Genomic DNA, 21,945 nt, shown 5'->3' with positions numbered 1-21,945 from the left:
GTTTGTAGAAAGTGGTCAAACTTTGCCTGAGTTTTACAGGCGTCTGGAAAAGCACTTAGCTGATGTCATGGTATTTTGTTATTCTCATTATGCTCTCTCACTAAGTAAAACTGGCCTTTTGAAGCCAGTCTCATTGTCATAGATTATAAGCACTTAATAGAAATGAGTTTGAATGCTACTACTATTACTTTTACGCTGCAATCTGGAGTTTTTACACAGGCAAAATTCCATGTCCTAGTAAGGATTAATTGCGCCTCAGCTTGGGATACCTAGTGTTAGTGGATTCCTTGCTCCTAAACATTGAGGACATTTCTCAGGAGCTCTGATCAAATCCAAAAGCGTTTTGTTGTCAAAAAACTTGGATCCTAGTTTATTTGGATTCTTATTCATGATCTTAACCAAACAGCCAATTTTTACACTGGATGTTTTTCTGTGTGTCTCATTTGAGAGACAAGAAATTGTTATTCCTGGGTACAGTTAAGACTCCTTGCATGTTTCCGTGCTGGCTATGGAAATTTAGTTGCACACAGTAATATTACCCTCAGTGTATTTTGAAGAAAGGCTATTGAAACAAATGGTTTGCAGTACTGATTATTAAGCAACATTGTAGGGAATATGACAATTTTCAGATTACTACTATGCATATTACTTAGATGTTTGGATTCTTCTTTTTGTTTAGAGCATGTCTGTGTGTCCCCCTTCAAATGCCCACTTCATGTACTCCAAGTGGAAGTAGCTGTTGCTAATACAAAGTACTGCAGCTCGGCTACTTGCTACAGTAAGCCACTAGGAACACACGACTAATTTGTCTTTCCCAATAAATATAGAGTTTGATTTCTCGCTGCTGTGCTGATGTTTGCGACTCTGAAAAGCGTGATTTAGCTACCTGTGAGAATGCTTTTCCTTCTGTGATGACTCGCTTTACTGGGGTCACGAAACAGTTTTGTCGGAAGAAAGAGCTTTTCCTGCAGTTCATCTGTCTGGCACAAGATGCTCCTTGCCACACCAGTTGAAGTGAGCCCTGCTCTCACCTTTTTCTGAACTACATGGAAACTCTGTTTTTTGAGCCTTCAGCAGCTCTCAGGAAAAAAAGCTACACAGTCTATGAATTAAATCCCCCCAAATTTTGTCCTTTTGTCAGGAACAGAGTGGAAGAGATTTGTGCACTCGCATTTCAAAAAGAGCACTGAGAGAACAGTGTTGATTTAAGTTTGTACAACACGATGCATGTTGTTTGCTAACCCTGTTTGCTTTTTCCCTGTTCAGCTGCATCAAACAATTAACATTACTAAACACTGAGATCCTACAGTCAATTCTATGCAAATGAACTGATGGACTTGAACAAAGTCAGTATGAGCAGTTGTATGTATGAAACAGTCTTAGACACAGTTTATCTAGGAAAAGGAGATATTCTCAGAATTATTTCCCTTTTTCTTTTTTTTCTTGTTGCGTCTTGCTGTTAATTTTAAGACTCCATAGATTAAGGGATTTATTGTTCCAAGTGCTAGTGTAGTTTGGGTAGGGATCTCGTATAAACGGATTTTAAATTGGTTTGCAAGCTGCACATCCTAATCTTCTTAAAAGGATTTTGAGAAGAGATTTAATGCTTATTAGTACCTGTCAGCTAGTGCACAGTGAAAAAAAGAAAAAAAGGAATGGGTGAAAATCTTACTTGAAATACTTCAAAAGGGAGCTGCTTCAGTTGGTTGTGGTTTGAGGTGGCAAGAAGTTGTCACTGTGATGTAGAAGCAACTGTATACAAGGGTAAATTGGAGTATAAATAAGGATAGAGATTTAATCCCTCCTAGACTTAATTTAAGAAAGATGAGAGACAGAGATTCAATGTGAGTAGGATCTGGGCTCTTCCCTGGGCCAAATTAGATCCCTTAAGTCTTTGATTCCAAAGAGGAATCTTAAAAAAAAATTCTGTTGGAAGGAGTGCTTATACTGTGGGTGTAACAACAAGATGATAAAGATATGTATTGTGAACTTAGCCTTTGTTCATTGTAAGCTACCTGACTTCTGTTCATTTAGAAGCTCATCCACTGTCTAAAAGAACATTTTTGTTAGTAAAATTAACCAGCAGCATTTGATGATAGGTCTAATGATCACTGACAGTTGTCTGTCGTTCTGTTACCCCTTTATACAAAATGATTTCTGCATCTGATCCAGCATGATCTCCTAGGAAGGTTCTGTGTTTCTTTCTGTGTGTAGTGGTAGGCGTTTAATCTGTTACGAAAGATTGTTTCTAATGCTGTCAGCTAGTGGTTGGCTTACCTGCTGATTCATAACGTTTGATAATCACATTCAAAATGTATGTTACAGAGCTAATTCACTTTAGTTTCACAAACACGTAGTAGTTTTCTGAGCCTGCTGAACTGCTGATCCACATGCTACTTTATTGGAGCGAGTTCTACAATTTCATTTTTCTTGAAATCTTGGGGTTTTTTTAAGTTGTTACTATCATAAGTTTAAATATTTTAAATGTTTGAATTAAAACTCTTTACACTTACCAATGAACAGTTTAGATTCTTGCTTGCATGTTTAGTTTGTCCAACATTAAGAGACAGGAATTGCATGAAAGATAATGTACTTAGGACCCTCAAGTTAGTTTGTACCCAGCAAAATGCAGAAGAGAAATGTGGGTACAGGAGTTATGCTGATATGTAAAGCTTTTTCTTTTAGCCAGGTAGAGAACTTGCTGTTTTGGGCACTGATTTCACAGACCTCTTGTATGTTTGGACATCTGTTTATTTTTGTTCCATTACAAACTTAAAACTATGTATCATTCCAAGCTCTTTAGAATAAGGACTATATCATCATACATACTTTCACAGTAATTGCTACGGCAGGGCTTTGTCGCTAAGTGGGGCTTCTGGACTCTGCTTGTGTTGAAATGATAATAATCATGCTCAAGTTGATAATGGGCAGTTGTTAGGATGTTTTGGAAGGGTTTCTTTATGTATCTGTGAAATACATTTTAATTGGTTTATCTTATAGTGTAACATGTACTGCAAACATTTGTAAATTTGGTGCATGCAGGTGAGGATGTTTCTCTGATAAAGCCCTTGAGAATTTTGTCCTTTGTTTTCTTGCAGACCTTTGGAACGTTCTAGTGAAGATGTAGATATAATATTCACACGACTGAAAGAAGTGAAAGCTTTTGAGAAATTTCATCCAAACCTTCTCCAGCAGATATGTCTCTGTGGGTATTATGAAAATCTGGAAAAAGGAATCACATGTAAGAAAGCTTCATATAATGACCTATTTTATGCAGATAAAAAGGGGGATAGGCTGGGAATGTCTCTAGAAGATCAATGAGAGAACACAATCAGTGGAACTGCCATAAGAATGTTTACAGTCATAGTCATGGGGGAAGGCAGGACTAAAGTGCTGTTTGCTCTACAAATACAATGTGTAGTGGAGCTATGGTAACAAGGCACACATTATTTGATTTGGGTCTCTGCCACTGTTCTGTTCAAAGATGAGAAGCAAGTCATTGCACTTAAGTCCCATTCTTCCCCTTTAAATGTGTTATTGATCTCTTTTGTAGGTGCATTTTTGATGTCAGGGGCAGAAGTGTATCACCTAGGCATATCACTAATAGTGTGTGGTTTGCAGTCACTCAGGATAACGCAAGACAGATTCTCAGAGCTGCGTACTGCTGTGGGGTGCAACAGCTTTGTGCCTGCTCTGGCGGCCTATCTGCCACATGAAGGTAGACAGCTGTGCTTGGTCTGTGAAGCTGAGATGGAAATAAGTGATGGTCCTGTGATGGGAATGTGTGAGTTCCCAGAGCTGTACCAGGGGAATAGCTCGTGGAGACCTGTGCTATTTAGTAGAGTCTTAGGTACCCCTTGGGTAAATCTGGCAGGCTTTAGGCACACAGCACTGGGGTTTGCTTAGAATAATAGGAATTCTGATACTCTAATCATGCAATTGGAATGCCTGAACACCAAAGTCTTGCAGTTTCTTCTCAGCCAGAACTCTTACTGAAGTCAATGGGAGCTGTATCTGCATCGGAAGGTTCTGAATTTCGAAGGGACGTTGTTCAGAAAGTTTTTTTGTTTGTTTGTTTTGTTTGTTAACTAAGATAGTGGTAAAAAAGAAGCAAACTGGGAAGAAGAGCAAAGCAATTCTGTGTATTTTCATTGTTTCTATGGTGTGTCAACCAGTTTACTAAAATGTGTGATTTCTAGTGTCATTGTAAATATTATTGGAATAGTAAGTAAGTGGTCTGACATGGCAAATTCAGTCGATTCTGCCTGAAGTGACTATAGTAGTACAGTAATATGAGGGAAAATATTTGTTAATGTTGCTGAACTTAAAGAGGTAGCTCTTATTTACAAGATTTCATCTTTCCAGTGTTTCGTCAGGGTGATATTGGGACGAACTGGTATGCTGTTCTCACAGGGTCACTGGATGTGAAGGTTTCTGATACAAGCAACCACCAGGTAAAATAGATTTTTAATTGAAACCATCCAGTCAGCAGTAAAAAGAAAGGGTATGACTTATGCTGGGGTAGATAACATATATCTACAGATATTTTGTCTTATCACATGCATGTTTCTCTGAGTCTTTAGTCTCATTTGTCCTTTGTCTATGGGGGCAAATCATGACATTGATTTGAGGAAAACTGAAATGTAATGCTCTGGAAAGGGGTCTACATTTTAATATGAAGCAAGACTCCTCTGTCTTTCCTAATAGAGCCATATGAAATTAAGCTAAAGAGTTGTTAATTCATTCCCTGGAAATATTTTAATTCAGTCCTTATTCAGAAAGTTCAAACCCCACCAACAGTGCAGTCTAATAACATCATACTGCAGTCTCCAATGCAAGGATCAGAAAGTATTATAGAGTATTAGAACTGCTCCCATGTTAGACCAGAAGTCTGGAGGCAATACCTATTTAGTGTTATGAAATAGAAGAACAAGTGAAATTCCCACCAAATTACAAGCAGTTTCTCAGTATCTTGGCACTCCTGGATTTTAAAATTAGGAGTTTAGAGTAAATACAAAAAAGAAGGATGAGATATTTTTCCCAGAGGGAGTCTCCCACCTGTGTCATCTAATGTCATACTGACAAGTCATGCACTTCTCTCTGTGAGCTGAGTCTTCTGAGAAGGCATCACGTCTCATTCCCTGCTCCATGTTTGAAATCTGGGATTGTCCCATCATGTAGCTCAGCATGAGGTTGGACCTCTGACACGTGACTCTGTGCCTTCACATGAATGGTATAGCTACCCAGGACCCTTTTCCTCACCTTGATTGAATGTACCATGCGTAGGGGGCGGTGGTGGTTTATTCTTTGCCCAAAGTTTAGCTGACTAAGGAAGGTTTGCTCATAGCAGAAATTGAATTTTTCACTTTGCTAAACACTGCATCACCAGTGAAATTGGGTCAGAATGCAAGCCAGGGCAGCATGTGAGCACTGGGTCTTTCTACTTACAGTAAAATGATAGATACGAAAGGAACTTCTTTCATATAACTATTTTTAGCAACCTCTTCAGTGTAATAAGTAGAGACTGATTGAAAGTATAATTAGCCTAATTTGAGCAGTTCTCAGGATGGCCTGGCTGTCATTGATATTGTCACAATTTGGAACAGTACTGGGCTCTTAGGATACCCTTTTCTGTGCAGGTCTAAAGCAATTAGGAATATTTTCCAGTGTTTGCCAAAAGATGGCACTACACTGTGGTTAAGGACCAATGCTCTTTACTGAATCGAAAAGAAATATATCCACAAGAGTGTTCTAGATGTGGAAGTTAAATTAAGAATCTGTTTGGAGTGTTGATTTGTTCCATTAAATGGAGGTTGGAACAGTTCAGCCTTTTAAGAAATCTAATGTAAATATTTTTTTCTGCTTGTTGCGGTTCACTCAATTCACATAGTTCTAGTTCTATAAATTGTATTCTGCAGTAATTTCTTAACCCATGTTTTCCTCTCACAGGAACAATGAACTGAGTTCTTACCACTGCCTAGTTGCCATAGGATACAGCCTCTTTGCCAAAAGGACAGCAGCTCATTAACCATTCCAGTGCTGGATAAGTTTGGTGGTTGGAGACTCCTAAATACTATTTGAGTCCAATATTTTCTCTGGTTTTGCTCCACCTTGGTGTTTATACCATTTCCTTCCTTGTCCATCCTTGGTCTCCTGCTCCTTGTCCTGCCTTTAACTCCTGGGTGCCCTGTTCCAGTCTTGCCTGTACTTCCTTGTTGGCATGGTGCTGGTCATTCTTGAGCTTTAAGTGCTTGCTAGCCCGCCCTGCCTACTGTGCTCACTACAAACCCGGATGATGGAGGAAATAGAGTGTTGTTGTCAGGGCAGCCCTGACAGACCCAGTTGCCAGTGTTACGCTCCCGGCTAGGAATGTATGACCCATGCTTAAGATGTAGGGATACTTGTAACCTACCCTGGAGCACATCTTCCAGTAACAGCACCCAGGAGCCAAAGCTTCCTTTGCAAAGTCATAATAATGGTTAAGTGCTCTGCTGTTACTATTATACCATAAATGGCACTAATGCTAATGAGAAACTTCCAGCAGAGCAGAAGAGATACAGAAGTTTCAAGTTTAGTAGTTTGCAGACTGATGTAGAAGTACAGAAGGACTATGCCATCTTTTCTAGGAAGAAAGAAGCTAATTCTGTATTCAGGTTCCTATTGGTTAAAAAGTCTTTAGACATGACTAAGAATCCTTTAATACTTAAGATGAGCAGGAGGTTGTACTAGACGACTTCCTGAGTTTTCTTGCAGCTTGAATTATCCTACAATTATATGATGATGCCTACAGTGTTAATGTAAATATGAAAAATCAATTCTCTTGATTAAAAATATTAGTCCCACTTTTACTAAGTGTTTATTTCTCTAACTGCGGAACTTAAATTTCGGGAAGCCTGGCAATAAATGTGTTGTGTAGCAGCTACCATCTGCTAACTCTTTGTGCAGACACCTTTGATGTTTGGTAGCTTTCTTCCATTAAAAGTGCGGTAAGTTATTGTGCACTTGATGCTTGCTAAGAATGTCCTAATGGCCTTTGCTTCTACAGAGGCATGTGGTTACATGTCTTGCAATAGAAATTATATCTAAATGCACTAATGAATCAAGACTTCGGTGTAGCTAGTGAAGTATTAATTCCTACACATTCTTGCTGCACATTAACTTACCCATGCAGCCACCTGTGATTTCTCACAGAAAATGTTAGTAATACTAATTAGGACCAAGGTGAGAATTCATATAAACAGAAATATTAAAATTAGTTATTATTTGCTATTGTGATAAGAGGAAGCATTCCATATACTGATTTAAATATTTTAGTGAAGGCAAACACACGTATTTAGGACCTCAGAGATAAAACCTTGCTTTCATATTGGTTTGGCAAAATCCTTTCTGACTGCTTGCAAAACTGTATTATGTCACAAGAGGGCAGTGTTAGAATACATAACAGAGTACAGGCAATGTTTGATACTAAAATGGCTAGTTCGAAAATCATCTTTAGCTGTTTACAATACACCTGGTTTGCAGAGTTTGACCAGAGCAGATTTCTCTGTTACTGTTAGATCTGTTCCATTGACGTGCTAAAATATGCTAGCTGCTGCTGATCATGATGGTAATTTCATTTGCCATTGAAATAGATGCAGAGATCTGACAGCATTACCCATCCAGTACCTCCTGAGTGGTGACTGGTCTGCTTTCTATAAATTATGTATGAGTTTTCACAGTATTCAACAATCAAGAAGAGACTGAAGAGGACTTTATTTTTTAGGCAAAAGGTCATGCTATGAATTGCAGTGGTAAGTGTAATGAACTGTTTTGGACTTGCCTCAACTTGTTTGTAACAAATATGATAAATATGGTACTTAAAAGTCACACAAAGATCTAGTAAGTCCCATTCAAAATAAACAAAAAACACAGCCTGTTTAGAATCTGTCACAAAAACGTCTTTACCCTCAAGTATGAACAGATTCTGAATTTAATTTTTATTTGACACTGTTACCTACCTGATGTTACAACCAAGGTATATACTAATGAAAGTTCCTCTTAAAGATATTTCTAGTTTAGTGTTGTCTTAAAAATACTGCTGACTGCCCTGTGTGTGTTTAATTTTTAAACTGTTTTGAAAATTAACAGGTTCTGAAAGATAGCTGATGCTAATGTCTCAGAATAAAGCTGCAAATAAATGCATTATGACAAGCATCAGTGTGACATCTTTGTGAGATTCTGCTACATTGTGTTTTACTGAATTACATTCTGAGCCTTTTACCCCAAATGATTAAGATTTATATTCCTACCTGGTAAAATGGATGGAATGAAGAGAAGAAAGACAAAGACCAAATAGCATTTTAATCTGCAGTTTTGCTGTAGTCTGCCAGCTGAATCATAGTGTGTGCTGGGGGCTATTACGAGTTTATCTTGCCTGTGTTTTGGTGGAGTTTTTTTAAGCTGATCAGTGTTTAAAAGCAGACCCAACTGAACAGAGGGCATTGACTTTACATGCCTTTTTTAGAAAAGCTTTAAAGGAGGAGCTGTGGGTGCTTAGGTGGTACAGCAGCATCAGTTGTAGGAAGATGCAGAGGGCTGGGGATCAAAAGCCGAGTAAATTAGTGGGGTTGCTGAAAAGAATGACTGTGAAGGAGGTTCAGACATCCACATAGGAAAGGGAAGAATTTCCTAGCTCTGATAAGATGAAGTGGAAACAAGGAAAGGGACTTAAACAGGACAGTCCTTGCAATACTGCTTTCTGCATGTAACTGCCTTTATGCATGCATGTAAATGGACACCATGTTTTGGAGATGTAATAATGTGAAGCCACGACATAGGTTTGTACCGTAGTCAGTCTGTAGTGTAGTGTAAATATGCCCAAGCTAGCTTTAAATTATGTCTTTTGAGCATGCGAACTGCTCTACCCATTGTAACACAGAGATTGGCTGGACTAATGTACTCAGCTGAGAAGCAGGGTGTGTTGGCCCATGCTGGGCTCCATAGTGTTGTGGTTGTACTAATTTTGGGTTTGAGCTTACCTTATTGAGAGTTAGTACAGAAAAACCATTTCACTTCTGTCTACTAGGAAGAAGTCCAAGACATTGCAGGTTGCTTTTAGAGGATTTGATAGGAACGTATGGAAATAATGAGTATGTTATTACCGCACAGTTAATCTGATCTGTAAATATTTTAATTAGGAACTAGAAGAGATGTTTGTCACAGTTTTTCTAGAAGCGTAATGCCTACTTTAAGCAAATCATCTGGTCTTGTGTAAAGAGGGTGACCTAACATATGTTGGCAAACTGCAATTCTGGAATGCGAAGATATTTCTGTGTTATCATTAAAAGTAGTTTGTTCAGGATTTCCTATCTGAATGGCTGAAACATACTCCAGTGGAGGTAATAGAACAGGAAAATCACTTAACAGAACAGATAGTTTACTTCTATTTGTATCCTTTGGTTTCTCTGTTACAAAAGGAAATTTTTGCTGAGGGCAACCTGAAGTGTGTGAAAGTGATAGTAAGCAAACTTTTCAAAATGCCAGCTTTCGCAGATCTCCAGTTAAACATGGAGATGGTATGGAGTCTGGAGAGACACAGGTGCGGGAGGGAGATAAAGGTACAAGGTGCGGGAAAATGGTGAAATTAAAACCAACGAAACAAAATACTGAATAATATTTCAAAGAAAAGTCCCAAATCCCTTTCAACCTAGCACTTTTTTTTTTTTTTTTTAACCTGTTTTCTTTATTTCTCTTTCAGACATCATGATTTTGTTTACACACAGTACAAAAATTCTGTTTGCCAGGGTGGAAAACAAAATGTTTTGCAAGTCAGGGAGGAGCATGGAGGGATATGCCTTGTGGTGGTGGGAGAGGGAATAAGGCAGAGCCTTGTTTCTGATGCTCATCTATTCCATAGAATGGTCTTAAAAATTCAATAATGTTTCAGATTGATGGGGGGGAGGTTTAACAGCACTTTCACTGCCTGTGTTTCACCTGTCAGTGAGAGTCAGTGAATCTGAATACGCAAACAGCATCTGATTTGAACACTACCATTTTATGATCCTTTTTTTATAACACATCTTACAGTGCGTTCAGAGGACAGATAGCAATGGAAACAATCACATCTTTTTAAGTCTCTAATACTGCCTTTTAATTAGCCGTGTGAATTTTAGCTGCTTACCAGCAGCTAAAACCCCCTGCTGTTCCTGGGATTGCAGAGGGGAACAGCAAACTGAGTTTTGAGCTGCCAGCAATCCTCCTGAAGTCTACACTGAACGGCAGGAGATTCTTGACTGTAAGGTTAACAGGTGTAGTAGGAGACGCACACCTGATTCCCCAGGAGGCTGGAGATGTATAAACAAGGGGTAGAGGGAAAATGGGGCTCTGAAGTCTTTAAGAAGACAGATGGGCTTGCTCCCTAGCTGGCTGTGAAACTACATCTTTATGGAAAGCAATAATGGCTAGGGAAAAAGCCTAAAAGAACTACCATTTGATAGAAGCCTGGACTTTAATGAATAGGACTATTCCAGCTCCTTGACTTAATGCCCCACAAGTGTTAATTTATTACTTAGGCTGAACAGGTGCCTTATCATTGTCTTAGGAAGTGATTGATTCCTTAACCAACACCCTTCCTTTTCTTCTGTATTCTGTCTTTAAAGATACATTCTTCAGGTCTGTAAAGAATTGAAAAAGGTGAGGTGTTTCAAAGGAGTTTATTTTTTTTTTGGAGCAAGGGAAGGGAGCAAGAAAGAAGCTACAAGATGTAAATATTGCTTATTTACAATATGGAAAAGTTTCTTTATCTGCCAGGTTATTTGGTTATTCTGCCCTAAACAGAGATCTTTTATCTGAACTTTCTAGGTAAAGTTGAGAATAATCTGTTGGAGATCTGGAGATTTAATTTCATATGAGCAGTAGGCACATTTTATTTGTAGCTCTTTTGAGTGCAGTTATGAGTATGGTGGCATGCATATAGTGTTTCAGATCTGAAAGGTAAGCTTGTTAAGGCAGAACTTTAATGTGTAGCCTATATTTTAGCCTAATTGTAGAGACTTCTATTTAGGTGTCCGGGTACTCATTCCCAAATATTCTTTCTTTTAGACAGTGCCTGTGCATATTTGCCTTCCTTGAAAATTTATTTCTGACAGTTGGTAAATTTTTCCTTGATCTTTTCTAAGACATAATTAATCTTGTTTTCCTGAACACATGACTTTATATGGTAATATCTGTGCAAAAGCAATTTGCTATGGTTCAGGGAACAGGACTATTATGGGCATTTGTCTTTGTAATGCAATTATAAAGCTACTAACTTGATCTTAATAACATTTGCCTATTACCACTTATTAGATGCATGAAAGGAAAACAATGCAATTTTAAACACAGAAAATGATGCTGAAATATGCTCATGCATCTCTCCTGGATTATCAGCCACAAGGTTGTAGTGGATGGGATGACAAATTTTTCTGCTTTTATTTTTGTAGGCATTTCATCAATCCTACATTTTTAGAATTAAACTATATTTCTAATGTTGTATCCAGTAAAATGAGCATGTGTTTTTATAAGTTTATCTGTATTTGTCTGTGTGCATGTATGATTTCCTTAGTAAAGTGCAGTTTGTATCCATTTAGATTTTTAATGCTGTTGCTATCTTTTTTAATTACTCAGAAGACAGACAGTTAAAGCCCAGCTTGGAAAGAGACGTACGTAATCATTCAGCTTCAAGCCAATGCTCAGGAACATAGCAATTTGTAAGCCTAAGCAGAACATGTATCTAAAGATCTTGATTCAGCAAGTTACTTAATTGCTAGTAATCTTGATTTTTTTTCTCTACAGAAGCTCATAATTTATACTAGAACTATTACAGAGGAGTTCCTGGCCAAAGAGGCTTGATTTAGACATCTTTCTGTCACTTGAATAGCATGTGCTCATGCAGGCTCTTTTCTCCATGTTTGGGGCCATCCTGAATATTCTATTCCAGGTTGTTTTGGACTTGAGTAGTTTTCTTGAAATCCCTGGCTTATGTGAAAAGACTACTGTTTTTTTTGTTAGTCTGATAGCTAATTGGCATGCATTTTAACAATTGAGAGATTTGCTGGCATATTCAACAGAAGGGCCAAGAGTTGGTTAAGCTATATGATTGCACTGGGCACAGACCTTACACAATAGAGAAATGCATTATAAATACAAGAGGATATTATAATTGGAAGTTATGTTAGCAGAGAAAACGGTAAATTTTTTTTTCTAATGAGGGTAGTCTACATAGGGCAGAAATTTATATTCCAAGATTGCATTTCCGATTCTAGTTATCTTCTTATCACCTCTGACATTTCTAAAGAATCTCATCATCACAACAGTCTTTAGAGGTAGATGGACAGAGGTCATAACATTCTTCCAAAGGTGAAAGTGACTCTTTTGTTCTCTGCTTTGCACACAGAAATGTCTAATTCAACTGATGGTCATAGTAAACAGAACTACTTGCGGCCACATTGAAGCTTCCTGTGTTGTTAATCGGCATATTGATTTTTTTTTTTTTTTTTTTTTTTTGTTGGCACTTTTATTTTAAAGCAGATTGCTGAAAGATCTTAAGGCAGTGCTATTGGTGAATGTGACATAAAGACTCTTAAAACATCCTGGAATATTTAATATGTGTCCTTTTATTTTTGATTCAAAGGATGCTGTGACAATATGCACTCTGGGAATAGGAACTGCTTTTGGAGAGTCCATTCTGGATAACACTCCTCGCCATGCTACCATTGTTACGAGAGAATACAGCGAGCTCCTTCGAATTGAGCAGAAGGACTTTAAAGCACTTTGGGAGGTAAGTTCAAGTTTATTTGCAGTTTATGCAGGAAAAGCGATTTAACCTTTTAAGTGTAATGAAATATAAGCACATTTATACTGTAAGCAAAGTAATAACCATTTTAAATTAGTTTGGACAAAAAGGAAAGTCTTTTTCTTCTTTTTAGTGCTTCGTATTCTGCATGATTACATATTCCTGCATTTCTTTCTTGTGGGCCTCTTCTCATGAAATAACTTAGGTGAAATTTCTGGTGGAATTTATTTGCGTGCAGCAGGTGTTGCTTTTTTAGCCTTAAACATATAAAACATAAAAGCCTAAGCTTTTATTGCCAGCATTTATGAGGAGAGTCTATCCTTAATATACTCTGATATTAAGAGATTAAATATGCCAGTGGTCTCGTCTGTTTTAATATATGGTACATTTGCCAGTGGTCAGAAATTTTTTATGTAGATAGTGCTTGATAAGTTCATGATGGAGGAGAATAAACCTAATTGTAGGTTTCTCAAGTAACATGTTTATAATTCACTTTTAATTGGTATAAGCATAGTTATTTCTGCTATGTATATGACTTTCCTGCTAAGCATTCAAGCTGTTGGTTTCCCATCAGAACTATTGGGGGGGGTGGAGGTTAAGTTCCTTTCTTAAAAACTTTGAACCTTCAAACATTTGAAGTTGTTTTAAAACAAAAATCCCAATGTAATTTGCTCTTCTGTCACTAGTACTACAGTGTTGTTTAACAATTTTGCTGATTTTGATGAGTTCTTTGATAGATGCTTTTGGAAAAGGTCATGTGTGTTGCAAGTACTGGGAGCTATCATAGAGAACCTTAGCACACATTTTGTGTATTGCAGGTTTTAGGAAGTTGTGCAGTAGAGCATGTCCTAGATGCTGCAGATGTCAGAGACCACAGTTTAGTTTTGTGGTGCTTCTTTGCCTTTTGTGTGCAGTTTTACAGTGAACTTTTAATGTATTCTGGTGTGCTTGCTTTCAAGGAAGCTGTGCCTGTGCTCTTAGTGAGTGGAAAATTATGCCATGAAATACAGCTTTGCTGGTTAGTCTGAGGTAGAATTAAGTGATTTATTTTTTTCAAGGCAGTATTTGTTTCTTTGTAATCTTCAAATCCCAAAGCCTACATAAACTGCAGCTAAGGTATGATAAACACAGAATATTCAAAACAAACAGAAAATTATTTAAGAAAATTCACCCCAAATACACTAGCAGTAGCAGCAGTCGTTTATTAGTATTATCTGAAGTAAAGGAAATACTTTTCTTCAGGGGAAACTTTTTGTTAAGTTATGGATGCTGTATTGTTCTATCTGCATTATCCTAAGATTCATATATCTTTGCTGTGACAAAGCCCATATGGGGAAAGAGTTGTTGATACAATGACATGCCATTCAGATGGCTTTTTAAATTTGTTTTAATGAAAACCCACACCAAGTCAAGAATGGATCACAGATACTTAATATCAGCAGTGCCATGGAAAAAATGGCAAAAGGCACCTGTGTCAGTGTCATCACAATCCAGATATCATAAAAACTAAAATCTAGTGTGTACAAATTTCAACTCTCCAGATTATGAGAATTCAATTCCATAAAGAAGTAGTTTCTTCATAAAAAGTAGTTGAATAATTCCAAAATATATAATACTGTAGTTTAAGAACAATCTAGATAAACTATAGGGTTGGAATCCTTAAAATGGTTACTGCTTCTATGAATGTAGGATTTTTATGATTAATAATAGGAGTGCAAAAAATACATTTTATACAGGAATAAGATTAGTTTTGGGTTTGTTCTGGGGTTTGTTTTTTTTGTTTGGTTTTTTTTTTCCCTTGTGAAATTTACTTTGAAGAGAGCAAAATATAATACATAGCTATTTCTAAGTTTGGATAGACTTTTCAGAATCTATGTAACTTCGTATTATGAATTTACAGACTTTTCTGAGTTTTGTTTAAATTGAGAAGTAGCTTTTCCTATATTAGCTGTGTTACTCTAGGAAACAATTGTATTGATGGAATGTTTCACAGGTGTGGCTTATTAACATATTTAATGTACAATATGCAGCAAAGTGTATTAATTACTGTTACTAAAGTAAGGATATTCTTTATCAAAAGTAGAATAAGATGTCTCCTGTAATACACAGAACAACATAATCAACTCTTTCAATACAGAAAGATTTTCTGTGATCTGAAATTTTAACAGTCGGGAATGCTGGTCAAAACAAGTTATATTGTCCTGATAAGAACAATTACCAGTTAAAATGGCCTAGTATTTTCTGTGTTGAAGTAGCATCCTGTTTGGGAACATCTGTTGAACTTCTAAGCTTACTCATCCTTGGAGAGTTGTTTTCTATCAACAGCTGCTATAGCAGCTTGGAGATGATAATATCTCTGGTTAGGTTCTCACACAGCTGAACACTGTTTCCTGATGAGGAAGCTCTAGGAGGTTATGGGAATCACTGGTGGCATGCCTTTGTGCATCAACTGTCCCTGTCCTGCATCTCTGAGGAGCACTAACAAACATGAAAAAAGTTATTCATCATTGTTATAATACTGTAGATTTCCAAGGTACGCTACATATCTGTAGGAGGAGGTACTCTTCATGTTAAGAACTTGCTTTTCCCTCTTCAGCATCAGTGAGTGTGGTTCTAGCTACCTCGCCCCATAATCTGTTTCAAAGCACAAAGGAAAATACATCCAAAAATAAACATGAAAGCAGAAGGCTACACACGAGGTACTCTAGTCATGCACATCCTGTTGGGTTGCTGGCTTGCTCCACCCCTAGAAGTTGGATTCTTTTAAACAGAGTAGGAGTGAAATGAATGTACTTGAGCGGTGTTATCATTACAGAAGTTCTCTATAGTTCATCCTAAAGCTTTGTCCTTTCATGCAGCGGCAGTCAAACCCAGACAGGAAGGGAGTGAATCTGCTGAGAGGTGACTTATTTTTAGAGGTCTTTCCTACCGCAGTGAATTACTCAGCCTTCCTTGGATAACATACAAATAACTGATTTCCTTTTGTGTGGAATAAGATTATGTTAGAAGTTACTGAACATGCCTTGAGAAACATTTGATCTTGAAGAACGGCTATTACTTCGGCATGCAGTAACTTTGGAGAGAGGGAGTCTTGGTCCCTGTAAGGTCAGAATGAATATTTTAATTCTTTTTTTATTCATATTCAGCAGCACTTTCACATCTTGTAGTCTAGTAAACTGTAGCGTAACTGGCTTCCTGCTTTTGCTGATGTGGTGATCATTCAGTAGCCATCAGCAGACTTCACTGCTCTGAAATGATAACTTTGAAAGAAGCAGCTTTCTTACTGTCTTTGTTTTCTGAATGCTGGGAATGTTGGTTTTTAATGAGCTGGTTTAAATACAGGTCCTCTGTCAGAACAGAAGAAATTTTACATACTGTTTCAGTGGGATGCTGCATAGGAAATACACGTATGAACTGGTTTAAACGTTGTAGCACTGTTCAGTGAGATTCCTGAATAAGGCGTAAGTTCATCAGAATTGAGACCGCAGCTCTCGGTGCACTTGAGTGTAATATTGGTTTGTCTTTTTAAGGTATATCTAATCATATCCCTTATATCAAGGTATAATATAATCTTACGCCTCCTTTTATGTGTCAGGATTATGGCGGTAGGAATTACGAAGGCACTATAAAAATACATTAATGAAAATGAACATGTAAGGATTTTAATATTTTTTTAATCCATTTGGCCATGCTGTAAGTACATTGTTTATCAAAATGTGTTGCTGAATCTCATGTAGGTGTTTTGCTGTGTGAAGCAGTAGGCAGCATTTCAGAGAGGCAGCCTTTTCCTTGCCTCGTGCTGCTGGAAAATATATGTTACATTGCTACTTGAGAATGTTCTTGCTGCTTTCTCCGGTAGACTCCTGAATACTTCAACATGTTTAAGGAGTATTAGGAATCTCATGTAAATGTCAGTACTTTCTAATGCACCCGTGAGTATTGCATACCAGAAATTCTTTCCAGTTCATTTAAGTGAGAGATTAAATTTGATCTGAGAAATGAAATATTGGGAGGGGGGAATCAAACAAAAAAATCAGATTCATGTCCAGCCCCTAAACTATCAGCTTGATTTATGGTATACTACTCTGCCAGTTTATTGCCCAGTAATCAATTGCAGAAGTCTTTGCTCTGATTTACTGATTTCCCATAGGCAAACATAGTAGAGATATAAAACTATAGTTAATAAAATACAGAATATTAGGTTTGCAGGATGGGTGATCATGTGATTTAAAACAGTGAAGTGCTTGGAGACCCACAAAAGTATAAAAAGGTGGTCATGGAACACTCAGCTGTCTTTACCCGCTTCATGTCACACTCTCCATTGACTGCTCAAACTCTACCTTGATGATTTGTCTCTCTAATGGGGTTTTATTTGAGAAATGTGAAAGTGATCGAATTGTAGTAGCCCGCATTTTTAATGTAGCTGGAATACTGTGTTCACCAACCTCTCAAATAGCCATCTTGTCAGAATAAGGAAGAATTATTCCATGTTATCAGATACAGAATTCAACACAGAAGGAAGACGTGAAAGGACCCAAGTGTATGGAATCTGTTGCCTTAGGCTGTCTGCAAATTTTCAGCCGATGACCAATTCAAATTTGTATGCAAAGTAACAAAGCTAGTGTGAGAGACATTGGAAAATGAAGTGATGATAGGCAGGCAGGAGATTTTTTCATAGAGTAACACGTGGAAGGAGGAGGAACAGAAAAAGTCCTCCTCCCCTCCCCAACTTTAGAATATGACAGTAAACACAGAATTGGCAAGATGTGAGCAAAGCTTTGAAAATAACTAACATCCCACCTTCATACCTTCTGTGTTAATACTGATAAAGCATGCAAGTGAGTAGCAGGGCAAGATTCCAAAATTGTTATCATATCAAGAAGAGCCAGATTGCACTCCCAGTTTTGCTGGTGTGAATTGAGCATATTTCAAGTGAATACAGTACCATTGCTTTGATACAGATGGTACTAAGTGGGAGCAGAGTCTGGCCTTCAGTGCTGCTGTTATATTGGTTTTGACCATCCTTGCAATATGCTTTTAGAGTTTTTTCTCCTGTTTTGCTTTGTCAAACACTTCTAATTTTAACAAGTGATGCTCTGTCTGGTAGAGCAGATTTAAATGAGTATGGAACGGTATTCTATCCTCTGTAGCCAGACTTACATCAGAACAAGCCATGTTTGTCATCATAGAAACACAGTGGCTGGTGCTTTCTATTGGGTGTATTCAACTCATACTTTAAAAAATGGATTCGAACATTGGTTAGAACAGCGTATCTCCTAAGGTAACCTTCCTGGCCATTGGAGTGGAGAAGCATATTTAGGAACTTGATATTTCACTCCAGTAATGCAGCTTTTCTCTTGTCATGATATGTACTCGTGGAAATGTACAAGTCTTTTGATACAGTCTCACTGTATGTTCTTTGCTAAATAGTGGCATTATGACTGAAAAGATCATTATCAATAATTGTCCACTGTGTTTCAGATAATTTGCTGTGTCATTATGTGTGGTATTCAAAATTGTCAATGAGGCAGAATTTCTGCAGAAGATCAAGGAATCTAGTTAGTCTTAACTGTGAGTTTCCCTTTCTTTGTTGCTATCCTGGGTTTATAGGTGATGGACACAGGCACTTCAGACACTCCTTAAGTGACTGAAAAGATTGAAAAATCACAAGCTGATTAGAAAGACCTGATCCTTCCTTATGTCTCTCTGCAACAAACTTTCCCGGTGCATGTTCTTAATCATCCCTACAATCAGTTTGCACCTCAGTCTCCTGGTTTATTCTGAATCTATTTCAATAGCAACATTTTGTGACTGTGCCACTGATTACCATGCAGAGGTGGAATAAGGCTTTGTTGACCTGATTTCTCTTAAACCATATTAGCATGTAATTTCTCTTAGGTGCAATTTTGTATCACTGTAGTAATGCCTATCAGCTTGAAGCCCCTGTTGAATCCCATTATACCAGACTGTGCAAAAATATATTGTCATTCCTATTTGCAGCCCTTGAAAATGTTTATATGTTTATTAGCACTTCAAAGAGTCTTAAATTATATGGCAGAAAGCTTGACTTATTTGAAGTTCCTTCTTGGATAAAAAGAAATAGAAATATCCAGCGAGCATATCAGTCTCCCTGTTAAGTAATGCCTATTCCTCATATTTTGTCATGGTTAGAGGTGAAGTTGAAAAATATGAATTCATCCGATTTTCAAGAAAAGAAATTATTTTGATTAATTCCTAAAATATTTAAATTATAGAAGAACATCTGACAAACTGAAATGTACACACTTAAAGTCTGCAGATGTTTTTGAGGCTGCTATTTTTCTTTGAAGCTTTACTGCAAACTTGCACTTTCTATAACCAGCTTTTTTATTAGCAAAGAAACTGCTTTTCATCCTCAGCAGATTGTATTATTGAATGTGGTATCTCTAAGCATGATATGCTAAATGGCAAAAAACATATATTGGAAAACACAACTGGGAGCCTACGAATCTTATTTCAGGGAGCAAACTTCTGGTCTTTCATTAGTTCATTTTCATTAGGTAAAAATGTCTTTCAGAAGAATCATGAGATTTGAAGCTTATAAAATAGTTTTTGGCTTTTTTCCCAAACATACATTTTAACTATCAAATATGTGTCTCATTCTCATCTGTCACAGAGAGAAAAAATGCATAACACAGAATTATGTCTTTGTAGATATGTTTATATATAATCTGCTATCTAATATGTATTGTGTGTATATATTATTACATTATGTTCATTTTTGCTTTGTTAAATTTGTGTCAGATTGCGTGGAGCTTTGGTTCAAACTGTATGTGTGGTTGGCAGGATCCTTTCCTGCCTTAGGATGAATACCAAAGTGACCAGCTGCATAAGGCTTTGCCTATGCTTCTAAACTTTTCAATTTGATACAGACTGTTCCTTACCTCAACCGTGGGGTATATGTGGCTGAGGTTATTTTGAAGATTGATCCTTTCTGATCTTCTGGTCTTCCTTGATTTCTTTTCAGATGAGTCGTGTTTTTCCTTCCTTACACAAAAGGTTAATCTTTTATTACTGGTTCCTCCAGGTTCTTGAGAAAAACAGTAAGCCCTTAAAAGCTTCCTTTTAGAACTGAGTTTTTATTGCTTTACAGCAATGGATATGGTTGTGTGTTCCTCTAAGGCATTCCTATAGAATGCGTGCTTGCGTGCTGCATTTGAGTAGGTGCTTTCTGCTTGTACAGTATAAGGGGTCAGGCAAATAATGTGATACCACTTATTAGATCAATGGATATGTTTTAATATTGACATTTAAAAAAATCCATTAGCTTAAACATGCTAGCATTAAAAAAAAAATAGACATCTCTAACAGTAAGATCTGTGGCAGTGGAAGAGCTTATACAGATTACCACAAACCAAAAGCAAGGCTATTGTATTATATATTAATATTTTTTATTCTGACAGTCTTTTTAGTTTATAAAATATTTTGTAAAAATATTCACTTTCCTGTAGCAAGAAAAATAAAAGCTACGAATTCTATTTAGCTGAATGTAAATTCCTCCTTCCTTAAAGAAGCATCCCTTGAATGAGCATTCAACAGCTTAAAACTCAAAATGTGCTAAACCCCAGACATTATCAATTTATTAGGCATATTGATTGATAAATGGGCTCAAAAAGAGAGTGCCCTTTGCTGGCCTTTGATAGTACAGTTCTGATAGATGTCTTGTCTTGGTCATAATTAGAGCTGTAAGGTTCAGTGTTTGCCCTGTCCCTTAGAATGTATCCTTCCCTCGTTTCATCCATGGTGAAACCCTAGCTTATTGAAGTCAATGAGCATTGTGGGATTTCAACCCAGGTAATTGCTTCCTTCTCCTTATATAATATGCAGTACAGGCTGCTGGCAGTAGGTTTAAATCCTCTTTACCCTCTTACCTTCTGTAACAGTTACTATCCACTGGCACAGGTGATGCAGCATGAGAGCATGAGGCTGGAATCACTCAAGTGATTTTGTGGCTTATGAGTTCAGGGGTGCTTAACAAAACGGTCAACTCAATACTTATATTGAGGTAAATTGTATCAAAGACATAGGAACTCTAGGCATCCCAGAGGTATGCTTAAAAATGAAAATATAAAAGTCTAAGAACTGAATATGGAATATCTGTCCATGGCAGCGAATAAGAATTACAGGGCCCAGCTTGTCATCTGTGCTTGTCATCTATGGCCAGTCCCAGATACTAGGAAGAGAAAGAGATTTAAATAACCCCAAATAATCCATGTGCTTGCTCTTGAATAAAGCCTTGTTTCAGTCTGAGCAGTGGAACTCCAACTCTTACAGTCCTTGGGGTTAGTGGGTATTGCTCTAATTCCATTGGGTCAGGGAGCTACAAAAGTCCACAGAATTTGTGTTTTTAATATTTCTGTTACACTGTTGTTGAAATCAGTGGTTTATCAGAATTTGTGGATTCTTACCATGAGTCTGATGTGATGCTTAAGGCCAGATTTCTTTATCCTTCATCTCATGCCTGATTAGATAAGACCATTAGTCTGTATTTTCTCTGAACTCTGCTTAAAATAGTTTCTCAGTTAAATCTCGAATGAAGAAGTTAAAAGAAAACTGAAACTCACAAATAATATTTTCTGATTGAACTTGACTTCTGTTCATTTTAAATTACACTGATAAAATACCCTTGTCCTTCTAGATGCTGTGCTTAGATCTGAGCCAAGTTTATTATCATTTATTTGAGAGTAATAGATAATCAGCATTTAAAATTAAACTTTGCCATCCTGCATTTAGTACTTATTGATATAATTCAGTTTGCTTACATTTTAACCTGTTTCCTGAGTAATTTCTATTTAATTTTGCATTCCATCTCTGTCTTGACCTTTGAAAAATATATTTTCTGACTACTAACACAAACCACTTCATTTTCCAAAATAGACAAACTTTATTCTGTTGATTTCTACAAAACTCTATGCAGACATTCCTGAGTACAGATTAGTGGAAACAGGCGCAATATCATCGCTTTGTTTTAGCAGAATAAAAATATATATTACAATACGATTTTTGTATGACCTAATCTTTGAGAGACTGAGTCCTTCAAAGAAATCATGCTGTTCTGAAAGGACCGAGTTACAAGGGAACTTGTTTGAGTTGCT

The 21,945-nt window shown here is 37.1% G+C and overlaps 1 protein-coding gene across 2 annotated transcripts in view; it reads left to right on the top strand.

Annotated features, from left to right (window-relative positions):
• The window catches only part of RAPGEF4 (Rap guanine nucleotide exchange factor 4), a 151,472-nt gene that overhangs the window by 9,996 nt on the left and 119,531 nt on the right, over window positions 1–21,945 (top strand). For both annotated transcript variants that reach the window (XM_030485779.1, XM_030485778.1), the window contains exons 2-4: window positions 3,099–3,241; window positions 4,366–4,454; window positions 12,650–12,796. In XM_030485779.1, the coding sequence (XP_030341639.1) occupies window positions 3,099–3,241; window positions 4,366–4,454; window positions 12,650–12,796 (379 nt within the window). The remainder of the gene's footprint in view (window positions 1–3,098; window positions 3,242–4,365; window positions 4,455–12,649; window positions 12,797–21,945) is intronic.

This window comes from Strigops habroptila, chromosome 5 (assembly GCF_004027225.2).
Source record: "Strigops habroptila isolate Jane chromosome 5, bStrHab1.2.pri, whole genome shotgun sequence".
Taxonomy (NCBI): Eukaryota; Metazoa; Chordata; class Aves; order Psittaciformes; family Psittacidae; genus Strigops; species Strigops habroptila.
This window is presented reverse-complemented; position numbering and strand designations above follow the sequence as displayed.